We start from the raw sequence: 23,094 nt of genomic DNA, 5'->3' as shown, positions 1-23,094 counted from the left end.
TAAAATATTTTGAATGAGATGTTACTTATGTTAAAGAACTAACTTATTTTGCAAAGATTGAAATAATTAAGCGATTGAAATTTGTAAAAATTAAATTATTAATAATCAATACTTATAATCAAGACTATGTGGTCTAATGGTACTCGGGTTGAACTTTCATTTGGAAGGTTGTGAGTTTGAGTTTTAGTTGAGGCATTATTGGTTCTTTGTGTTTTAGTAGGTTGAGAAAGTATATGGACAGATACTACATTGGAGGTGTTTCAGTAGGTTGGAATCGCCCACCCGAGATACCCCAACCCTTGAATTTTTGAAGGGATAAATCATGGTGGTTCAACTGACTAACATAGGCTAGACTTTTGTTCATTGTGCACAAGGAGCCTCCGGCTAGATTACTCTCACACTGTCGTGGGTGAAACTCGATCTCTTATGACAAATTTCACCTTTATGAGTAGTTGAGTTGCCCGTAATCAATACTTGTGACAAGATGGAATCGCCCACCCGAGACACCCCGACCTGACAATTTTTGAAGGGATAAATCATGGTGGTTCAACTGACTAACAGAGGCTAGACTTTTGTTCATTGTGCACAAGGAGCCTCCTCATTTTGGGAGGTTACTCCCACACTGTAGTGGGTGAAACTCAATCTCTTATGACAAATTTCACATTTTGTACCAGTTGAGTTGCCCGTAATCAATACTTGTGACAAGATAGAATCGCCCACCCGAGGCGTCACACACCCCGGCCCGACAGTTTTTTGAGGGGTAAATCATGGTGAGGGGTAAATCATGGTGAGTCAACTTACCAACAGAGGCTAGACTTTTGCTCAATGTGCACAAGGACCCCCCCCCCCCCCCCCCCAAAAAAAAAAATCATTTTGAAAGGTTGCTCCCACACTACTGCTGGTGAGACTCGATCCTTGATCTTTTGTGACAAATTTTATTCCTGTGACCAATTGAGCGACCATGCGGGCAATTAGTAATCAATACTTGTGACAAAATGTGGAAACGCCCACCCCAGATGCCCCTACACCTCAATCGGATAATTTGTGGAGGGATAAATCATTGTGATTCAACTGATCAATAGAGGCTAGCCTTTTGCTCACTGCGCACAAAAAGCTCTAAGGGTGTGCATCGGACAGGTTCGGACGGTTCGGATGTATGAACCGCCAACTCGTTCGGTTTTCGGTTTGTATTTTTTATATCCAATCCGTTTATTTAATTTGCTAAAATCGTCGGATATTTGACGGTTGTAATCGAATGTCGATTTTTGTTCGGATTGGCATTTCAACAACATAGTGCTGTAAAACATAAACTCACATACACAAGATTCCATCAAGAAGTTTACACCCCTATTCAATCAAAGACGAATTCAGCTTGAAAATGAACCCTAAGAGTAACAGATCAAATCTTAGAAAAAAAAAATTATTTACGGAGGAAATACATATATGCAACTCTGTAAATACACACAGACCTTAGGTCTGAGACGTATACAACATTGATTTGAACATCCATTGTCCATCCCCATCAAACCATTAACTTGGAGCAAACAATAATGGTATAATCTAGAAATTAAACAAAAAAATTGAACAAAACAAAGCGGCACCACACTTAAGAAAATGGGTATCTATGTATACATACATATGATTTCTTCGCATTTGCTTGCTTGCTTGATTTAGCCTACTACTTTCTTTTGCTTCTTTCTCCTACCGATCAAGCCTCGACCCAATTTCCGCTGTTTGTACTCATATTTTTAAATTTCCCAGTATGTCTCTAGAGTGATGTGAAGTAGAGAGAACCGGAGACTAGAGAGAACTAGAAGACTGCGAGTTCATCAGGAGAGAAGGAGAAGTAGAAAACCCTAGCTATAATATCATATATAAATACTTAGCAACACGACGTCGTTTAAAACATATACATACATATATATAATTTCGGATAATCGGACGGTTCGGATGACAAATATCCTAATCCTACCCGAATTTAAAACATCCGAACAAAGCATAATTCGGATCGAGTTTTGTACATTCGGATTCGGATCTATGCCCGTGTTGAATTTTGAATTTCGAATTGGGCGGGTATTGCTCAGGCCTAAAAAGCTCTGATCTCTCATTTTGACAAGTTACTTCTACACTACTATTAATAAGATTCGTTCCTTGGTCTATTGTAACAAATTTCACCCATGTGACATTAGTAATCAATATTGTGTTGATGGGACGGAAACTTTCCTCATGTTTCAATAGCTGTGTTGATGTGATTTGTAATATGTAATTTAGCTTGTTTTTTCATTGTTTGTATTAAATAAAAGATTAATTAATAGAAATTTGATTTGATAGGTCCAATAACATATAAAATAAGCCTCTTCTTCTACCAATCAAATAAACCCCAAATCTCTCCCTCCAAAGTCTCACACCCTTTCTCTAGCTTGTCAGTTACCTTATCTGGACAGAGGGGAATTAGGAAACGCTACTCTCCCTCTGTTTTCCGCCGGAGAAAATGAGAAAGAACCACCGACCTACCTTTGTTTGCCGGGAAATTCCGGGACTCGACTTGTCCACCAATGCTCGGAATTTCGAACCGGAACACCGGAGGAACAATTGGCTCACTATGTCCGGCGCCGGCAATTTCGCTTGCATTTCTCTGGCGGAGAAGCGCGAGGAGAAGGAATTCTCGCCGACGCCAGCTCAGCTCCTCAAGCATCCCTTGGCAATGCTCGCTTTGGCTCCGAAAGAAGTCGCGCTTTTCGCCGCCGGCGCCATGGCTGGGGCCGCTGCCAAAACTGTTACCGCCCCCCTTGACCGGATTAAACTCATCATGCAGGTGTTTGTCTTAACTTAAGCATTCTTCTTCATTTTCCTTTGGCGGGGATATTGATGCCAAACATTAGCCTGGTTTAACAATATTTGTTAGTTTTCTCCTCTAAGTTTATCAAAGTTGAGGACTTTTTGTCTTCGGAGTTTATAGCTAATGTTATTATAATCTGCTTCTTTGTGGCTGGTAGTTGTCACTGTATTAATAGTGAACTTTTGAATTAAGCCAATTTAGATAAGGATAATGACTTCGTTGATTGAAGTTTTGATTTTTTTTCATTATTGAAAACTGGATTCTATTTTATTGCAGCATTGTTAGAGAAGGGTTTTCAAGGGTTTTTAGCCTTTTAACTTGATATGGACTCTACTTCACTGAAGATTTGAAAAATAACAATATTAATTTACTTGTGGAAGTAAATATAAAAATAAAAAATGCTACCAGGTTCATGTCAAGAGTTGTATCTATTCGGTGGGTGATTTGTGGGGTGATATAGGGAGTATCTCTTTTATAATTTAAAGTTCAGCTATAATTCTCTAGTATCACTTCCCCATTACATTTAATTAGTGTTTCACCCCATCATCTCTTGGCATGTTGTCTTTGTTTTAGTTTCCTGCAAATGATTGTTCATTTATGAGTTTCCATCCTGCTACCTGTATTTGGTTTTAGACACATGGATTAAGAGCTGGGGAAGAAAGTGCAAAGAAGGCAATTAGTTTTATTGAGGTAGTTATTTATTTCTTGCTTACTATTAATTAGTACATATCCCTAAGACTAGTCCCCTTATTCCCCAATTGTTCCAGTAATGCCTTTGACTTGCAGGCAGTTACCTCAATTGGGAAGGCAGAAGGGATTAAAGGGTATTGGAAGGGGAACCTTCCACAGGTATTTTGCTTCTATCACCTGCTAAGCTACTTCAATATTCAGTCATAAATTTCTATGGATGTAATTGCTGAGTATGACCTTTAGTCTTTAAAATTGAGATTATGACAGATTTTCTTCTACTGTTTAGGTGATAAGAATCATACCATATAGTGCAGTTCAGTTGTTTGCCTATGAAACCTACAAGGTATGAAACCTTTTTCACAAGTATTTGAATTGTATTTTTATTTCAAATTTAAGCCACTTAACATGGATACTTTGTCAGAAAATTTTTAGTGGAAAAGATGGTGAGCTCTCTGTGATTGGAAGACTTGCAGCAGGTGCTTGTGCTGGCATGACTTCAACTTTTGTAAGTTGTGAAACTAAACTGTCAAAGTTGTGCTAATATGCTGAATTCTAATTGGGCATCATATACTTGGGAATGTGGCTAAAGAAATTCTATGGTGTAGAAAATAAATGAAATTGAAGAAATTTAGATCTGTAAGAGATTATATTGGAAAAAGTAAGGAAGGTTAAGATTAGTCTTTAACATGCTCATCACTGCTTAGGATGATGTAGGTTATTCTTAATATTTAAGGCATGTAGTGGTATGTAAACCCCGGCCAAACAACCAAATCTATTTTCCGGTTAAGTAGGGTCAGCTACATTGGTTCTTTGGTGGAAATCCAGTCTATTTAGACTATATTTTAAAATAGCTTGCAAAATATATGGATATGAGTGCTGGTGAAGCTCATAAAACCATGGATGAGAATCAGGAATACTGGGTTCGTTCAGATCCTAAGGAAGTTGCTAAGATTGTGATTTTATATTAAGGCCAATATGAATAAGCTTATTTTCAGTTTATCTATTACAGTAGGGTACTTATACAGTTATACTGATTTTTTACTGTGTTTGGATTAACTTATTAAAAGAGCTTGTCTTCTTGAAAAAGCTATTTTCAGCTTATTTCCATAAGCTTTTTCAAGTAATTATTAGAAAAAGCTGAAAATAGCTTTTCAAAGGCAGTTAAATAATGAGAAACCCTTATAAGTTGTTTTGGCCTTACTAAGAAATGCTTATTCAAACAACTCTTTTCATAAGAGCTTTAATTTAAGCTATTTATCCAAACTGGGCCAAAGTGGTAGTTGAGAATAAAAACAGACAGGAAGTATATCACAAGGTAATAAGAAAATTCCAATTTAGTGAAGAAGTATGCTCCACCTGTAGTGTTGCTGTCATGGCTTTATGTAATATGAAATATGTTGTTCAACACCCTTTAACTTCCTATAGTTCAAGTGTGAGTTAATTACCAATTTAGTTCCTAACTATGATGTCATTTCTAGATTTAGTCGTCAACTAATAATGAGATCGCATTTTACCCTTAACTTTGATGAAAATTTCAGATTTAGGTCTCTGTTACCAATTTCATCTCATCTTTATGAAATCTAAGGGCTAAAAAGTAAAAGTAAGTTACTATCTCGTCAATGGTGGAATTGTCAAAATTAATGTCCAACAATCACCAATTTTGTCCTAGTAGCCAAATTTAACCATGACACTCAACACCGAAATTTGCACTAAACTATCTAAGTGCATTGAAGGGAGCTTCAATGGAGTCCAAGAAGGAATTGGTACCAAAGGAAACCTATTGGGAGTTAGTAATTACCTTTTAGTCTCTAGATTTCATGGAGATGAAGGTGGAACTAGTAACGGAGGACTAATCTGGAACTGTTATCAAAGTCAAGGGAAAATTGTGGTCAAGTTATTAGTTAAAGACTAGATTTGGAAATGCTACCATAGTTGAGGACTAAATAACGAATTAAGTATTCATGTGTGTACTCCAGTTTTCATATCATAGTCACTACAGGTAAGGATATTTTCATTATTATGATTTTCCCCCCTCCCTTTCTCTTTGGGCGTTTTCCTTTAGTGCTGTGGTGCCATGCTGACATGCTGTGTTTGGGTGCATTGAGTAGTTAACAGTCAGCTCATATTCTTTTCATAGGATCTTCTTAACTTGGATTCTAGACATATGGGAATTTCTGAAATTTTACCTAACCTCTTTTCTAGTATTGGTTTGGAACTATTCATGAAACATTATGTTCTCTCCTTCCCCTCTGAACCACTGCCTATATTTTTTGTTATCACCTCAATATCTTTGCTATCCATATCTTGTATGTTTGACAGGTTACCTATCCATTAATATCTTGTTTATTTGGCAGGTTACCTATCCATTAGATGTTTTGAGGTTGAGATTGGCTGTTGAACCCGGGTATAAAACTATGACAGAGGTAAGATGAGCTGAAATTATACTTGCTGTGCATAGATCTAACAAATGAGCGTTGGACGCTAGGCTGCTTTGTTTGTTTTTAAATGCGAGAAATATGGTTGTTCTGTTAGCATTTTCGTAGTTTGTACTAAAGAAAAATAAATCATGCAATTATCACATAACCATTCAATCAAGTAAAATAGGAGGCAGTTCTATGTCAAATTGGTGAGTCTTAAGTTAAAGGTTCAAACTCTGATGTATCAAATGAATGGTTCAGTGGCCATTGCATTTCTATAAATTTAAAGTCCTATCTATGTGTTGTAAAAGGTAAACAATCATGCCAATATTAATTTGGATTCTATTAATATCTTTCAGGTTGCTCTTAACATGCTGAAAGAGGAAGGAATTGCATCCTTTTATAATGGTCTAGGACCTTCTCTAATTGGAATAGCACCATATATTGCTGTGAACTTTTGCGTTTTTGACCTGTGAGCCTATGTTTTTTAAGTGATCACTTTATGATTGTCTACCTGTGGAATATATATTTATAATTTATATTTTGGTTTGTGAATATCAGGGTGAAGAAATCTCTGCCAGAGAAATATCAGAAGAGCACTCAAACATCACTAATTACAGGATTGATTTCTGCAAGTGTGGCCACACTCACATGCTATCCATTGGACACAGTAAGACGGCAAATGCAAATGAAGGGTACACCTTACAAGACAGTTTTGGATGCTTTCCTAGGTAAACTGGCATTAAAACGTATTCATTCTTAATATCAATCTTATCTTTGAATAAGTTGCTTTCTCAGCTTTCTCCTTATTGGAAATTGCAAGAACTACTAAATGTTTCTATTGGTAGGTCATAAGCCTAACTGTTGTAGTTCTTTGTCACAGTAGTCCCCTGACTCATAAAATAGTAAAAATGCATGCAAGAGATTCAATGTTCTATATTCCTTTTCTTGCAATTGGATCGATCATGTATACAATTACACAGCCTGAGATCTATAATTTTGATTCTCGAAGTGGAACTGTATTTACTATTTTTAATGAATTTGTTTTTAAGAGCATATGTCAAAGTCCAAAATGTGTAGTATGGTATGAGCTTTTGAATGCTACTATCACAAATTTTGTTTACTTCTATAATTTCATGTATTCTAAGTTTCATATTTTATGAAGTGCGACACATCTTTGGCAATTTGAATGGTTCTTGCTAATTTATTTGAAACTTTTTCAGGTATATTGGCACGTGATGGTGCAGTTGGACTGTATAGGGGCTTTGTGCCAAATGCTCTGAAGACTCTGCCCAATAGCAGGTCTATCTTTCTTCTTGTTGCATATTTTTTCTTAAGTGTTTATAAATACATATCTTCTTGAATCTTGAAGAATGGTATGCCAAACCTCTTCATGAACACTCCCTGCAAATAGAAATGGTGTCAATTAATTACTTACACTTCATGTATGGCTATCTAAGTTCCTGCAACTCAATTGACACTGTAATTTCCCTAAGAATATTAGCAAAAAGTGCATTTTCCTATTTCGGTGTTTCCAACTGGATTACAATATCAGGCCAGTTCTGATACCATAATGCTTCACCAGACCCTACCATTTCATGATTAAACCTTTTCGCCTTCTTTTTCTTAAAGCTTCCAAGAATAATGTTACGGGATTGTTAGCACTCGAAGACTACTCTGCTATTTGATTTTCTCACTATAATTGTGTCTATATTCTTTCCAGCATAAGGCTTACAACTTTCGACACTGTGAAGCGACTGATTGCAACAAGTGAAACGGAGTTCCAAAAAATTGTGGAGGAAAATCGCAAGAAGGAAGAGCAAATCTCTGATGATTGCAAAGCTTAAATCTTGAGTTTGGTGTACTTTCGATACAATATTGGTGTCACCATTATTTTTTTGCCCAGTGCTTCTGCTGGGGAAAGCATTCACATTAGCTTAAAGCATTTGTATGAAACTTGAGCTGCTAGTATAGTGCTTTAGTATCTGCAGCTCTAATTTTTGTAGAACAGTCAAGTTTAGTGCCTTCATTCTAGTCACGTAATCTTTGTTTCTTGTAATATTTATGCCTACAGAACTTAGTGATGCTCTCAGATTGACCATTGCATCCTTCCATAGTGGTCTTTATTATTATTATTATAGTTATTATTATTGTTGTTGTTGTTGTTATTATTGTTGTTAGTTCTAATTGATTAATTCATTATATTTAGAGTACAGGAAGTATGAATGTTAAGATAAGAATGGTAAATGATATCTTCTCAATAATGCAAAGAGAGGGAGAAGGAATTCTAGTGCTTTTAGAATACAGAGTTCTTACGTCCCCTCAAGTTTAAGGTTTTCTAGATAGAATATTGAACTTGTCTCTTAGATTATTTAACTTTGTTGTAGTTAGTGGCTTGGTGAGGATGTCTGCCTGTTGGTTCTTTTGTAGATATGTAGTTTACTTGTAGTTCTTTTGATGATATTTTGTCACGAACAAAATGGTAGTCGTTGAGTTGATTAATTGTCACAGGTTCTATACTGGTCAATGGTGAAATCATCGTGCGATACTTTGGGCAGAAGCCTTTAAATAGACAGAGATAGTTGGGTTTTGCAAAAAGTCTAAATAAAACCTTGGCTCCACAAAGACTGCAATGGACTATGAAGACTCATATATCGTGTCGGAGAAGAATATTGAAAGGCGACCTCATAGTTTGCCATAGGGTCTAGGACATGGCATTTCCCACTGCAACATACAAAACTTAAGCGGATAGAGATGATAAAGAGAACAAGTTTAGTCTTCCACAAACAGATAGTTTGAGGAAGTAAGTTTAATGGAGATAAAGTGATAAGTTGTTTGTACGAAGAGGAAGTAGTGTCATGGCCGAAGGCAGTGCAACGGTAGGGGTTGGTGACGACGACGGTGGTTTTTTTTTTGATTGTTTGTAGGGTATTTTATTGGGATTGTGGTTAGATAGGCAATATCGGAAATGGTGCGAGAAGTGGAGGTGGTGTCTTTATTAGAACTTTGTTTACAGGAAGATCTTGCACGTGTCAAGGCCGAAGCAGCAAATAGATAAAGCTAGGAAGCGTGAACATGAGTTTGAGGTATGTATATATGCTTATTATTAATTGTATAATGTTAGTTATTATTAATATATGGGTGTTAACTTATCTTTCAGGTTCTCCGGCAGAATGAAGAGAGAGAGAAGATAAAGCTTCTCCAGAAGGCGGAGTCTCTGAGTTTGGAAAGGCAAAAAATGAATGAAAAGACAAAAAAAGGAGGCCAGGAGGATAAGTTAGGTTGATAACAAAGACAGAAGGGTGAAGTATGAGGAACACATGAAGGAGTTAAGAGCTCATCAAATCTCTGCACTTAAAGTGGGGGAAGGGGAACATGCAAGTTTTGGGCAAGCAGCAACTTGCACAAGCAAAAGTTGAGTCTCGATAAAACACTAGTTTTCCTCCCATATGCGCTCATCAAGAAGCTAGGTCAATCTCATTTCTAGTTGAAATTTGATTTGCCCCCCGCGAGAGAGACTATACAATTCTACAAGTTTCAAAAAAAGAGCTTTGTATAAAAAGGGGGGCAAATCCTCTTTTCAAACCAATGTGGGACAAAAGCTCACTTTTCCCTTCATTTTTTCAACTCAATGAGTCTACTTTGAATATCTCATTCACTCATTATCCGTTTTGAGCGTACAATATATCAATCTCTTCGTCTCACTACGAAGAATCCGAATCCACTTTAACCCGACTCAAATCGAAAGTGGACCCCACTGATAATTGTACTACAAGATAACCACTTAACATTCCATTTTAAGTTATTTTTTCCAACAAAATTAACCCATAGTGGACTCATAAATATTTATAAAATTTCTAGTCCGTAACAAGTCCTTACGATCACAAGTTAAGATGCAAAAAATTGTTATGATCAAACTCTTACCATCACCCCAAAACTATAACTATAGCGAAAACAAACTTTATTATTATTTTTTTTTATAGAAAGTCAAGGTATTCATCGTCTTCCGCCCAACATTCCCCTAGTCACAATGCTTGAAGGAGTGGAAGGACGATGTCTCAAATATTGCATGAAACGACGGCGTTTTCTATATAGTCCAGGGGATTGTTGGACGAAGTTACAACCGTTCCATATATACGAGTCGATAAACTTTGACTCTTCTCCCACTCAGTCAATCCTTCTTACCGCCCGGAGCTATACGGTAACATGCTTTCTCACCGCCTCTGCTTTTCCTTCTCACCTTCCGACCTCAAACGCTCCATTCCTATCTCGCGCGTTCCACTACACCCTCAATATGTAGCTCAGGTGCGGCCATATCAAGTTGCAGTCGCGGCAAAGAATGCCATTAATGGGACGGAAAATGGAGCCGTTCGTTTCAAAGAGAGCGGTGAAGCTTTGGATGAGGAAGCGTCTCTGCCGGCGGGGCTCCGGCAGGATCTGATGCCGAACCACGTGGCAGTTATAATGGACGGGAACAGACGGTGGGCTCGGACGAGAGGGTTGCCTGTGGCTTCGGGTTATGAAGCGGGTGTTCAGGCTCTGAGGAGATTGGTGAAGCTTTGCTGCAAGTGGGAGATTAGGGTTCTCACTGTTTTCGCTTTCTCATTGGATAATTGGTTTCGACCCAAAGTGAGTTCGAAATAAATTGTTTTTAAAAATGCTGAAATTTTATTTTCAAGTTAAAAATATTTGTTTTGTTGGTATGAAAATTCATTTTCTTATATTTTTAGTCTTATTGCATTCGGATTGCACAGGTAGAGGTTGACTTTTTGATGGGCTTATTCAAAAATGGACTGGATAATTTACTTGAAGAATTTGCAAGGTGAGTTTCTGATATTTCAGGAATTTAATTTTAGAAAATATGGTTACTCTTATCTATACTATTTCCTGCTAATATAGACTGCCATAATATGGAATTCTTTAGGCATAAACATGAAGGGTAAAGCATTAGGTATCCACGAAGAAACAAGAATTAACATAAAGAACATAATATGAATGAATTTTGAGGGTACATAACTTGTTGAGCAGATGCCAGTAAGGGCCAAGTCCAACACCATGTAGTCAAGGGGATTGTTGGATGGAGGTCGGTAAAGGGTCGTAAGTAGTAAGCATTTGATCTAACAAGTGGTATTAGAGCCAGGTCACGGGCTGATAAAGGGCCAAGTCCAACACCCTGTCTCTCGAAAATGTGGTGACGGGCTATAAAGAAATAAAGTTGAAAGAACATAATGGGGTGTTTGGTATATAGTTGTTAGCTGTTAGTTGATTGGGTTAGTGGGTTTGAGTAGTTGATAGCATTAGCTGATTGTAGAAAGATGTTTGGTAAATTAGTTGTTAGCTGATAGCCGATTACATACAAAATGACTTTCTCAAAAGCTGATCGTGTATCGGGTATATTAACAAATGCTCCATAGTAGTTACACTAAACAAATTGCTTTTATGTGTAATCATATTGTGTGGTGATATTACTGGAGTTGTATAAGTGCCTCACTAATGGTTCTCCACATGATATAATGGTTAGATAATATGTTGTTGCAACAGGCACTACAAACTAATGTTAAATCTGTGGCTTTGTGATAATGGTTTTGCCATCTGTTGTTTCTCATGTGTAATATCGGTTTTCAACAGAGCAGAAATTCGAATATCTGTAATTGGAGACTCCACTAAGCTCCCCAAGCCATTACTGGGATTGCTAAGCAAAGCAGTGGATTCAACAAAAAATAATTCACGGCTTCATCTCATTGTGGCCGTTAGTTATAGTGGGCAGTACGACGTTGTACAAGCTTGTCAAAGCATAGCCCAAAAGGTGAAGGATGGTAAGATTGAGCCCAAAGATATCGATGGCTTTCTAATTGAGCAGGAACTACAAACGAGCTGTACTCACTTTCAATACCCTGATTTATTGATTCGAACTAGCGGTGAGCTTAGAATTAGCAACTTCATGCTGTGGCAGTTGGCATACACAGAACTGTTTTTTTCACAATCGCATTGGCCTGATTTTGGAGAGGCCGAGTTTTTAGAGGCTTTGTACTCTTTCCAGCAAAGGCAGAGACGGTTTGGCGGGCAAAAATCTTGAGTTCTTTGTTCCCTCTGGTGGGATCCAAAAAATAATGATGCAGAATTGAACTGTGACTTTGATTCATTATACTGTTGACTGCTTTGAGGATTTGCAATCAGTAACAGTGCTGCCACAATGCCTGTGATATTCAGAAGTTATGGATCTAGCAAATGGATGGCCAGCCTTGTGGTATTTTGTTTATCAGCTACTCAACCCTAGATGGCTATCTTCAATTGTTATACCATTGGACCAGGGTTCATATTGCATTGTGAACCTTGGTCCAAAAATTATGTGTCTGTAGTTAACACATTCTGTACCTGTAATTAATAATCTATGTACCTGTAAACAAATTGAAGGCACTTGATAATTACAGACACATAACATGATAACTACAGACACAAATTGTTAAGTGCAAGTACAAAATATGTTAATTGCAACTTAACATGTTATGTGTCCGTAGATAACATATTCTGTACTTATAGTTAACAGTTAGTTTCTGTAGTTATTATGTTGTGTCTGTAATTAGTGTAGTTATCATGTTATATTGTTATGTGTATGTAATTAGTAGTTATTAGGTACAAAACGTGTCAACTGTTGGTACAGAATCCGAAAATTATTTTTGGATTAGGGTTCACAATGCAAGGTAGGCTATCTCCCAACTCCACAAGTTCATGCATCATGAACTTCTAAGTAGCTTGTCTTTTCACTAACAGCATAACAGCATGTGCTTGAAGTCTTTGGTCTTTGTGGCCTTTGCTTGATACCCTATTGTAGTGTTTGAGGTGCTGGACTATGGCTCAAGCTTCACCTATCTGAAGAAGAGAAAACTGCATGGAATGAGAGATAATTTGCTCCTCTTCTTTATGTTTCTATATCTTCTTTTTTATTGTTTATTTGTGTAGGAATAGTCTTGTTAGTTGGCAAACCATTTACATAGAAATTGTAATTTCTGGAAGTCAGATTCTTGAAATATTACATCCAATCTGAGACCTCTGTTAAAAAAAAAAAAAAGGCTTTTATTTTATTTTACTTGAGGGCTTGCAACATATATTTGATATTTCCCACTTTCCCAGGATTTATTTTGATTATATTGCTTACTTGAATGCTGGCAAAATAGAATAACACCAAATGGTAAATGGCCAATAACATTGATAATTAGAACTGCAGTGATAATCTAAAGATCAAAAGGATACAAAATACCATAAGTTCATAATATAGGTGCAAATGGATATACAGAAATTCATCCAGATCTATGTAGATAGGAGTCATATCTTGCCCTATGTGATAATTTTATGATCCTGCAATGTCACCTAGAATGGTAAGCATACACAAGATATACTCCGTATGTTACAGTCGACCTATAATATAAACGTTCAGCATCCAGCAGCCATGGATATATAACATGGATCCCAAATAACTTTAGTCATCATCTTCATCGTCATCCTCTTCTTCCTCATCATCTTCTTCCCCCTGCACAGAAAATACATACAGAATAAGTGGGTATCTCGGGAATTACTCACAACATTCAATTAACCTAAATATGGAGTAGTAGGAGGTAACCCCAGCCAAGATGGCAATAAATCCACGCTTGTAACCACAAGGCCACAAGTTCGAATCCTTGCCTCCTTGGTTTGAGCTGGTCAGTTATGGGTAACCTAGGCTAGTTTACTTCCTTGTGGTCCTTGTGGTCCTTTGCAGACAAAGGTTATAAGGCGGGGGATACACACTCGAAAGGATTGTGGGGTTTCTCTCGCCATCCACAAAAATAATACGGAGTAGTATCTTCGGGAAATACCTGCCCACTTTCCTCGTCCTCATCATGCACTTCAGAGTTTGACTTTTCCGATTCTTCATCAGCTGAGCTTTCCTGCCAATTAATGGGCAAAATAAGAGACAAGTCAATAAACACTTCTAACTTATTGTTTTACACTACAATTCTCATGGGACAATGCTGCTTGATGAAAACAAGAGACGGTAGGAAGATTCACCTGCTTCTTGTTATAGGCATTCATTAGCTTTTCATAATCAACCTTCCTTGCAGCAGCCTTTGCTTCGTAAGGAGCTTTTTCCTATAGACCAGTATGTAAGGGTAAGTTTTATCTGTTATATGAGTTTGATGCTTTCTCTCTCATCTTCCGATTTCAAATAAAAATATTCAAATTTATGCAAGATCAAGTTTAGGATATATGTATCATTTAAAAGGGATCCTTGCACTAGCATGCCCTTTTACATATTCCAATTAGTCTTCAATGAACACTCTTCTTTATCACCATCAATTTATAACCAGAATACCACAAGGAATGAAAATTACTAGATTTACTACTCAGTCACCTAGTATGCTGCTAAAATGTATAAGCTTTTTTGTTTAATTGGGTGATTAGCCTGAGTAATGAATAGTAAAACAGCTTTTCATAGTAATAGGTGTCCAAACCAATCATGCTTAGAAAGAAAGAAAGAAAAAAAAAAACCAGAGGAAAGATCGAAAGACTTTGCCCACAATAACTTTGGCTAGGGAGAAGGCCTCAAATACTTACAGCTGCAGTCAATGATTTCCACTTCTCTCCCCCAGCTTTCCCGACCTTCAGACACAGATAAACCAAATAAAAATTCAGTCTTCAGAACTGAGTTTCAAGCAGATAAACATTTAGCGTAACCGCAATTAACTTACAGCTGATACAGCCTTCACATTGGGGTTTTCTTTTTTAAATGTCTTCCGGAACTCCTCACTGCAACACCAAAATAAGTCAGATGATACTAGGCAGACCTCACAACATTATGTGTAAATTATCTCAAAAACATCATGAGAAAGAATCATTACAGGAATACAAAGAAAGCACTTGGTGGCCTCTTGGGCTTGTTAGGGTCTTTCTTAGCCTTCTTCTCCTTCTTAGCTTTTCCCTTGTCGGCCTTCTGGGCAGCCTTTCTCTTCCCAGACTTTCTGAAAATAATAGAGATACACATGATCCATCACTATAACATTCCTGCTCTCACTGTACCCACCACCGTTAAAACCAAATTAGAAACAAAATTCACTAGCACAGCAGCTAACTTCATCAAAACACACAATGGTAGAGGCAATATAGTCTTCCCATTACTTTATCCTGGCACGAATAAAATTAACGTTTAACTTTGGGATATTGCTAACCTGTCATCAACAACAGGCTTCAATGCCGCTTTTGTTTCTTTTCTTGATGCTGCTTTCCCCTTTGCACTCTTCATTGTTCAAGCCTATACGAGTGCAGCAGTTTTGGATTAGAAGCAGCTAACGTAGTGGAAAACAAATAAATCACATTGAAAATCAAAGCCAAACATAATTCTCGACTTCTTTCTCTCATGTATAGAGTCGACGCACAGAAATGGTTAACCACTATGCTATGCAAAAGTGGGCAAATATTGCAACTTTGCATAGTATGTAAACTTCTAAAAATTGGGAATGAATGAATGAAACTCAACTTTCTCGCAGAATTAAGTAAATATGAAATTTATAAGTTCACTGTGCTAAAACAAATATATTAAATTCAGGAAAGTAAAGAATATTACTACCATCAATGGTTCAACATAGAGGATCAGGAATCTTATTCTTTTCATTGCCAGAGAAAAATCAGAGAAAATGAACACCAAAAGAAAAGAAAAAAAGCGATTAATCTCTATCTTCTATTATCAATAAAGTCAACAGGGAAGAAAATATTTATTTTTTTTCCTAAAAATAATAAAACCCTTTCCATAAACACTTAACTAAACAATAACGCTGCATCAACATAATTATATGCAAGAAAATAATTAAAATAATTGGATTGTAGTATTTCAACAAAAAATCCAGAAAATTCACAGCACAAGCAACTACTTTCAACAAAGAAAAATTCAGGAAATCTAACTCGAACATAATTATAGTTATAATCCATGGTGCTAGTAAATAGAAAAAATTAAAAAAGAAAAATTAGGGGAAAAATAAACCTTGAGAGATAAGGAGTGATCGGCGATCACGGAGGCAGAAGAAGAAAACAGAGCAGTGAGGGCCAAGAAGAGAGAAGAGAAGAATGAAGAAACAGACCGGGCGGTTTTGGACTGATGTCTGTCTGCTCGCTTGTCAGCCGTAGATCAAGAATAACTCGATCTCGGCCGTTGAAGGTTTTAAGAAAAATCATAAAAGTTAAGTGTCCTGGAATCATAAAGTTCTTTTAAACAAAGTATGCTCTTTTCTTTTTTGAGAATCAATATAATCTTATTTTAATAAATATTTTAAAATATCATTTTTAAAAATAATAACACTAAATTTGATTGTTTTAACTATTTTTAATTAATTCTAATTTAATAAAAATTGTGATTAAATTTGGTTTCATTTTTGTTCTTGTGATAAGTTCTTTTTACGATTTTTTTTTTTAATCTGTGTTCCTCATGGTTGATCATCATTCTACCACGATTGATGAGCCGGTGCTGCTTCAACTATAGAGGACGATGGATGAGTCATCTTGGGTGTCGAACTGTCGATGATTTGGAAGCAACGACTCAAAACTCTATGGAAACCAGAAAAATGGGTGAGCATCAGAAAGTTAAAGTATAATCTCTTTTTGTTTCTATTTTACCATGAAATAGATATGTCTCGAGTCTTGAAAGATGGTCATTAAGCTTTTGAATATAACCTTACGGTGTTGTTTGAAGTTGCATGAAAATTAAAGCCGGCTAATAGTGCCTCTAATTCATGCAGAGTTTTGGATTCAAGTTCACAATCTTTCAATTAGATTTATTTCATAAAAGGAGGTCAAGGTGATAGGGCCTTACATTGGTGCATTTATTTTTGTCGATCAGAATAACTTTGATGGTACCTAGATGAGAACTGATAGAATTGTATTCGGTAATGTAATTACAAATGTACAGATTACTGGTATATATACTAGGAGAGTCTTAAATAGACTAGGATAGGGAATCATAATATAACTCAAATACATAGAGTACTAATACTTCCCCTCAAGCACAGGTATATTGGTAACCTGTAGCTTGTCTCTAAGAAAAGAAAACATAGGACCATATAGAGCCTTGGTGAAATATCAGCAAGTTGATCCTTCATTGAGATGAAATTAACCTATATATCTCTATTCGCAACTTTGTCTCTAAGAAAATGATAATCAATCTCCACATGCTTAGTGCGAGCATGAAATATAGGATTTGCACACATGTATGTAGCACCAAGATTATCACACCACAACTTGGGAACAGATATGTTAGTCACGCCAATTTCACGCAGTAGGGTTACTTCAGCACAGACATCTGCTAGAGCTTTATACTCAGTATAAGTGGAAGATCTAGCAACAGTTCTTTGTTTCTTACATAACCAAGAAACAAGATTGGGTTCAAGAAAGACATCATAACCACTAGTTGACTTACAATCCTCAAGACAGCCAACCCAATCAGAATCAGAAAAGGCACGCAACTCCCTAGACACTTACTTCCTTATACGCATACCATAAGTAATAGTTCCCTTGACATACATCAGTACACATTTCAATTGCTCCCAATGAGATACTGTAGGAGCATGCATATGTTGACAGAGTTGATTAACTGCAAAGGACAGATCTGGACGTGTAATAGTGAGATACTGTAAAGCTCCAGTCAAACTCCTATACTGTGTAACATCATCATATAAATCTACATCAAAGATATTAGATTTCGAGACAGATATAGGAATAGTTAATGATTTACAGTCTGTCATGCCAGCACGTTTCAAAATATCTGTCATGTATCGTTGCTAGGAAAGCAAAATCCCATCACTAAACTTAACAGTTTCAATCCCAAGAAGGTTTCACCAAGATTTCTAATCTTGAACTCTGTAGACAATTTTGCAAGTAGAACACTGATAAGATTCTGATCACTCCCCATTACAAGAATATCATCCATATATACTAAAACATATATAAAGGTAGAATCTTGTAAGAGGTAGAATAGAAAAGCATTTGTTTTTGAGGCTTTAAACCCAGCTGTCATTAGAAACGCGTGCAAGCGATTAAATCATGCTCTGGGAGCCTGTTTTAATCCATATAGATAGCGTTTCAGTAGGCAGACATGATTATGAAACCGTTTGTCAATATACCTAGGTGGTTACTTCATATAAACAGTTTTAGACAATTTTTCATTCAAAAAGGCATTGTGTACATCAAGCTGCTTAATAACCCATCTAGAAGATATAGCCAAAGATAGAAGCAACTTGACAGTTGTGGGTTTGACCATTGGGCTGAATGTGTTGAAAAAATCATGTCCAGGTACTTGATTGAATCCTTTAACCACTAACCTTGCTTTGTGGCGTTTAATTGATCCATCTGTTTTCCTTTTGGTGCGAAAAACCCATTTGCACCCAGTAACATTCATATTTGACTGTGATGGAACAAGACACCAGGTTTCATTCTGAAGAAGGGCATTAAACTCTTCATCCATTGCTTTTCGCCACTCAGAATGTTTGACTGCCTGTGAGTAACAAGTGGGTTCAGTAGGGTAAACTTGAGTAGAGAGAGCCATAAAAGGAGCTTGAGATCGACTCTGGGTAGCCATGGTTGGGACCAGACCATCGTTTTCATAGACCGCCCCCTAGGCCGGCCTCGGGGCCGAGTGGCGACTGCTGCTTGTGTGTGTTCAGCTGGTTCAGGCTAGTCATTGTGAGCCAGAACCGATCCGGGCAGCGTGGGTTGAATCGGAGCAGTGGGCTGGTCTGGAACAAAAACAGATTCTGCCCATGGTTGTTCTGTCCGAACCGGAGGAGCCTGCAAAACACTTTTAGCATTGAAAGGGAAAACCCCTTCATTAAAACGAACATGCCTGCAGATATGCAAGTGTTATGCAGCAGAAGATGGTACTTGTGGTCGTATCTCCGACTCCGGCGACAGTAGCCCTCCCCAGCGAAGCTTGCGTGCTCTGTACAAACGCCATTCCCTATATATACCCATCGTGTTCGTGGAAGAAGACTCCACCTAGGCGATTGCTCTGCGAGTCCAGTGACGCCCACGAGTCCATCGTTGCCTAGGTGTGGCATGTCCTTGCAGTCACTTTGGGTTGGTGGATATGGGCGGTTACAAGCTTCCTGTTAGTGGTGGTGGAGGTGGAGTGCATGTTCTCATTGTGAAGCTTGGCTTCTTTGGAAATGCAATTCTAGAAACTTCACTGGTGGATGTGTATGGGAAATGACAAGAAATGGATGCAATTCTCATTGAGTTTCTTCTTCTATTTTAACTGGGTTTTCATCTCCCAACATGGATTCTAGGGCTTTAAGGAAAAAATATAGGTGAAATGACAATTTTGTCCTCAAACTTAATGCCCCTTTGACAGCAAACTTAACGGAAGACCACATGTGATTATTTTTTAAAACTAGGAGGACTTCTCGTGGTCGTTTAAAAGTCAAATGACCACAGCTGGTATATGGCTAATACTCAGAGGACCATTATAATCAAATAAATGTACACTTTCAAATATTAGAATTGTATATAATTTATCTTTAATTTATTATTTAAATATATAATAAAATAGTTTTATCCGTGCACCGCACAGGTAATTTACTAGTTATAAATATAATACAAACAAGACGCAGACCTAGATGGTCTATTACATGACCCATAGACAATAGAAAGAATGTTTGTAGAAAGTTGAGTGTTGTAATGATGATTGAGAGATGATGTCTAAAAACCTTGGAAATCATGCTATTTATGGTGCTAGATGCCTAGAAAATCAGTTGTACCTCCAAAAAACCATAAGAAGTGAAAACATTCGATAATATTCACTCATAGTGGACCTATACCAACCACATATTCGGTGAGAGACTCAAAGGTGCCCATGCATGAAACTGAATAGTGTGCAGGGTGCGCCAACATGGCCCCCAAGCAACACTACGGAACTACCTAGCACAACCAAACACGTATTGCCTCACTAGGTAGATAGCACCTCGCACAACGATGCAGCCATGCCCCTCTTATAACCTTGGGTCATGTCTTCCTTATAATTGCACCTTCCCCCCTAGACTTTACTCCTTTTCTACTTTGACACCCAAACTCCCCAACCCTTTGCACTTGATACCTGGCTCTAGTCCTCCCATCCCAACCTCTCTCCTCCTATTTAGCCCTTCCCATGCCTAATATTAACCCCTCCTGTACTTCTTGGGCCTAGGTCTTATGCTTCACGCTAGTACATAACTACACATCCGCTATTATTGTAAAGAGCTTTTCGTAACTATTTTACAACAATAGTGAATTCTAGGATCGATCACTGAAAGCCTTGGACTTTCCGCCACTATAGTGGAACAGGGGCGAAAAGTTGGGTCATTAGCCACTGTTCTTAGATAAGAACAATGTCGGATTATTTTTTTGTTTTAAAAAAAAAAAAGTATCCGCTACTACTGTTCATAAGCTGGAACAGGTAGCGGATACCCTTAAAAAAAATTGGGTATCCGTTATTATTCTAGCTTAGGAACAGTAGCAGATACCCTTTTTAAACAAAAAAAAAAAAAAAAAAATTAGGGAGAAGTGTCAAATAGGCCCATGTACTATTGTCAAGTGCTCAATTCCCACCATGAACTAAATTAAAGGCTAATTGACCACACTTACCTACTAAATTTGTTCAATTAGCTTTTTTTTTTTGCAGGTAATTGACTTTTTTTTTTTTTGCAGATTACCAATTCAATTATTAAAAAAATAATTTTAAAATAATTTAAAAATTATTAAAAAAAAAAAAAAAATACAGCCACCGGCTATCCTCGCCGGTGGCTGTATTCTTTTTTATTTTATTTTATTCTATTTATTTATTTTAATAATTAAATAGGTAACTTGTTATTAACCTGTAAAAAAAGTCAATTAAACAAATTTAACTCATAGATGGATCTATTTGACACTTAATTTAGTTCGTGGTGGAAATTGAGCACTTCGCAGTAATACATGAGCCATTGACACTTGTGCCAAAAAATTAACAAATAAACAAAGCCAAGCGTTCTCTAATTTTTCCAAAGCAGCATGTCGCCGTTCTCTAATTAACAAATAAATTTTAGTCCGTTCTCTAATCTTTGCAAAGCAGCCTGTCGGTAATTTATATGATGGATCATGGTTTAATACACAGAATTTGACTTTATAAGGTACATAATTCATGTTCATAATACATATACACATAACACGATATAATGAACATGAATTATGTTTACTATGTTAAGTGTTTATGTGTCATTAGCTATATAATACACAGAATTCATGTTCATAATACACAAAATTCATACTCATTATATCGTATTTATGTATATATGTATTATAAACATGAATTATGTGTATTATGCACATAAATTTTATATATTGAACTAATGTCTACAATACACTGTGGACCCTGGTCCACGATATAACGATTGCATTCTATTGCCGTATGTCATTTCGTCTTTACTTTGCTCAATTGCTCCTCCACTTCAGATGTAAACATGACTATTTCAATCCATACACCACTGCAGATCTCTTAGGTTAGGAAATAAAAAGAGAACTTCAAAGTGCAAAACAATTGCAAACATGACTATTTCAATCCATCCTTGAATTGGCTGCAAACATTATTTTGTTATATTCTCTACCTTATGCCCTTTACCCATGCAAATCTGATAAAAGAGAATAATTTTACATCACATGTAACTATATATAGTAGCTTCAATCTATATTTCAGAACTTCACTATACTAAGTTTAAGGATTGATATCAGTTGGAGTGTCACAATATAATGGCAACTTTTGGCGGGGAGCATAAAAGATGGATTCCACAGAGAGCATTGCAACAGATATTATCATCTCTTCCAGGCAGCCAATTAAACTCGCCAGCAAGAATGAGAGATATAGCGGCAGCCTGGCCATTTGATGCCCAATGGGATTAGACAGTACAGTATAGTTCATTATTTTTTGTTATGAATTAATTATGCATGGATTGACTTTAGGAATGGCAACACTGTGAGAAATATGTGGGTGTACTCCGTGTCCACATCTCTGATTTTCCGCCCACTTCCCGTTTTATTGGAGGTGAGAATTGAATTCCCCGTTAAATTTACATGTAATAATCTTCCTTAATTGCCAAGCACCTTGTGCATGAAAATGGAAAGCAAGTCTTAAAGATAATAGGTAGAGCCACTGATAAACAAGTGAACCTCTTAACCAACTACTCTGGCGGTGGATGTAGAAAAAAGCTCATAACGTATTGCCGGAGTTCTTCAATTTGTCGTCTTTGTGGCTGGTGAAGTTGATAGTGAAAAGCTTGAATAGTGTTCCAGTCGGTAACTGGTGCGTAATGCGGTGGCATTGGTGAGAATACGAGCATAGGCAGGTGGTGGCAGATCCATGTTGACCCCTTCGGGTAGGGAAGGAATCTCTAAAGCAATGTCAAAGCTTTCATTTTGCACCTATGTGGCTCTCCTTGAGAGAAGGTTACAAGATCGAACCTCGGTGGTAGAGTTTTGGCTCTTTGTGCTTCAGTAGGTTGAGAAAGTAATTATGAACAATACTACATTATAATAGAGTCAAAGAACTTGGGATCTCTATTACAATGTAATAATAGAGTCAATAGTATTAAAAAAAAAAAAAACCTTCCTTAATTAATTTCACCCACTAGCTTCACCAATTGCATTTAATTTCATTGTGGCATGCATATATGGTCCATATTACCACATTCAATATCATTGTTGCATATATGGTCCAAATTACCACATTTAATTTCATTGTGGCATATATGGTCCAAATTAAAGAAGAAATCAAAGCAGAGATGTAGATGAAGGTTCAGTCACCATCCCAATAATCATTCCCAAATATTATCTGTTTGATAGTTACCCTGTGTAATGTGTATGAACCACATAACACATCATCATATCCTACGTGCCCTTTCAAAAGACCATCCACTTCAACTAAAACATTCTCCACAAACCAGATGAAGTAGAAGATAAGGCTACGCCACCACAGCCCTCTGATCTCATTGCTTCACTCCTTGATCCAACGCTCACAATTCCCCGCCCAACATGATCCACACACCCTTCCAAAAATCGCCATGCAAAGACACCATGCCACTTAACTTCTCTATAACCCTCTGATCTCATCTTCTTTTACTTCTCAAT

The 23,094-nt window shown here is 37.0% G+C and overlaps 3 protein-coding genes across 5 annotated transcripts; 2 read left to right on the top strand and 1 right to left on the bottom strand.

The window, feature by feature from the left end:
* Positions 1 to 2,353: 2,353 nt before the first annotated feature.
* LOC109157840 (probable envelope ADP,ATP carrier protein, chloroplastic) lies at positions 2,354 to 8,084 on the top strand. Its single transcript, XM_019305675.1, has 10 exons — positions 2,354 to 2,815; positions 3,473 to 3,529; positions 3,626 to 3,688; positions 3,816 to 3,872; positions 3,951 to 4,034; positions 5,884 to 5,952; positions 6,306 to 6,418; positions 6,508 to 6,677; positions 7,170 to 7,248; positions 7,670 to 8,084. The coding sequence occupies exons 1-10, from the start codon at positions 2,492 to 2,494 to the stop codon at positions 7,791 to 7,793; spliced, it is 1,140 nt and encodes a 379-aa protein (XP_019161220.1). The 5' UTR covers positions 2,354 to 2,491; the 3' UTR covers positions 7,794 to 8,084.
* A 1,989-nt stretch (positions 8,085 to 10,073) lies between these two features.
* Positions 10,074 to 13,014, top strand: LOC109157841 (dehydrodolichyl diphosphate synthase 2-like). 2 transcript variants are annotated; one of them, XM_019305677.1, is made up of 4 exons: positions 10,074 to 10,575; positions 10,701 to 10,768; positions 11,575 to 12,038; positions 12,076 to 13,014. In XM_019305677.1, the coding sequence occupies exons 1-3, from the start codon at positions 10,153 to 10,155 to the stop codon at positions 12,020 to 12,022; spliced, it is 939 nt and encodes a 312-aa protein (XP_019161222.1). In that variant the 5' UTR covers positions 10,074 to 10,152; the 3' UTR covers positions 12,023 to 12,038; positions 12,076 to 13,014. The 2 variants fall into 2 exon arrangements, with proteins under 2 accessions (XP_019161222.1, XP_019161221.1); XM_019305676.1 differs by having other exon boundaries at positions 10,075 to 10,575; positions 11,575 to 12,986.
* Positions 13,015 to 13,152: 138 nt separating this feature from the next.
* LOC109157843 (high mobility group B protein 1) lies at positions 13,153 to 16,074 on the bottom strand. Of its 2 annotated transcripts, none has more exons than XM_019305679.1 (8): positions 15,959 to 16,074; positions 15,150 to 15,232; positions 14,823 to 14,942; positions 14,673 to 14,730; positions 14,539 to 14,583; positions 13,993 to 14,073; positions 13,800 to 13,871; positions 13,153 to 13,474 (listed from the first exon to the last, which is right to left on the bottom strand). In XM_019305679.1, exons 2-8 carry the CDS (start codon positions 15,221 to 15,223, stop codon positions 13,424 to 13,426), a joined length of 501 nt encoding a protein of 166 aa, XP_019161224.1. In that variant the 5' UTR covers positions 15,224 to 15,232; positions 15,959 to 16,074; the 3' UTR covers positions 13,153 to 13,423. The 2 variants fall into 2 exon arrangements, with proteins under 2 accessions (XP_019161224.1, XP_019161225.1); XM_019305680.1 differs by having other exon boundaries at positions 13,153 to 13,471.
* Between the last annotated feature and the right edge of the window lie 7,020 nt (positions 16,075 to 23,094).

The sequence above is a fragment of the Ipomoea nil genome, unplaced genomic scaffold (genome assembly GCF_001879475.1).
Source record: "Ipomoea nil cultivar Tokyo-kokei standard unplaced genomic scaffold, Asagao_1.1 scaffold2792, whole genome shotgun sequence".
Taxonomy (NCBI): domain Eukaryota; kingdom Viridiplantae; phylum Streptophyta; class Magnoliopsida; order Solanales; family Convolvulaceae; genus Ipomoea; species Ipomoea nil.
This window is presented reverse-complemented; position numbering and strand designations above follow the sequence as displayed.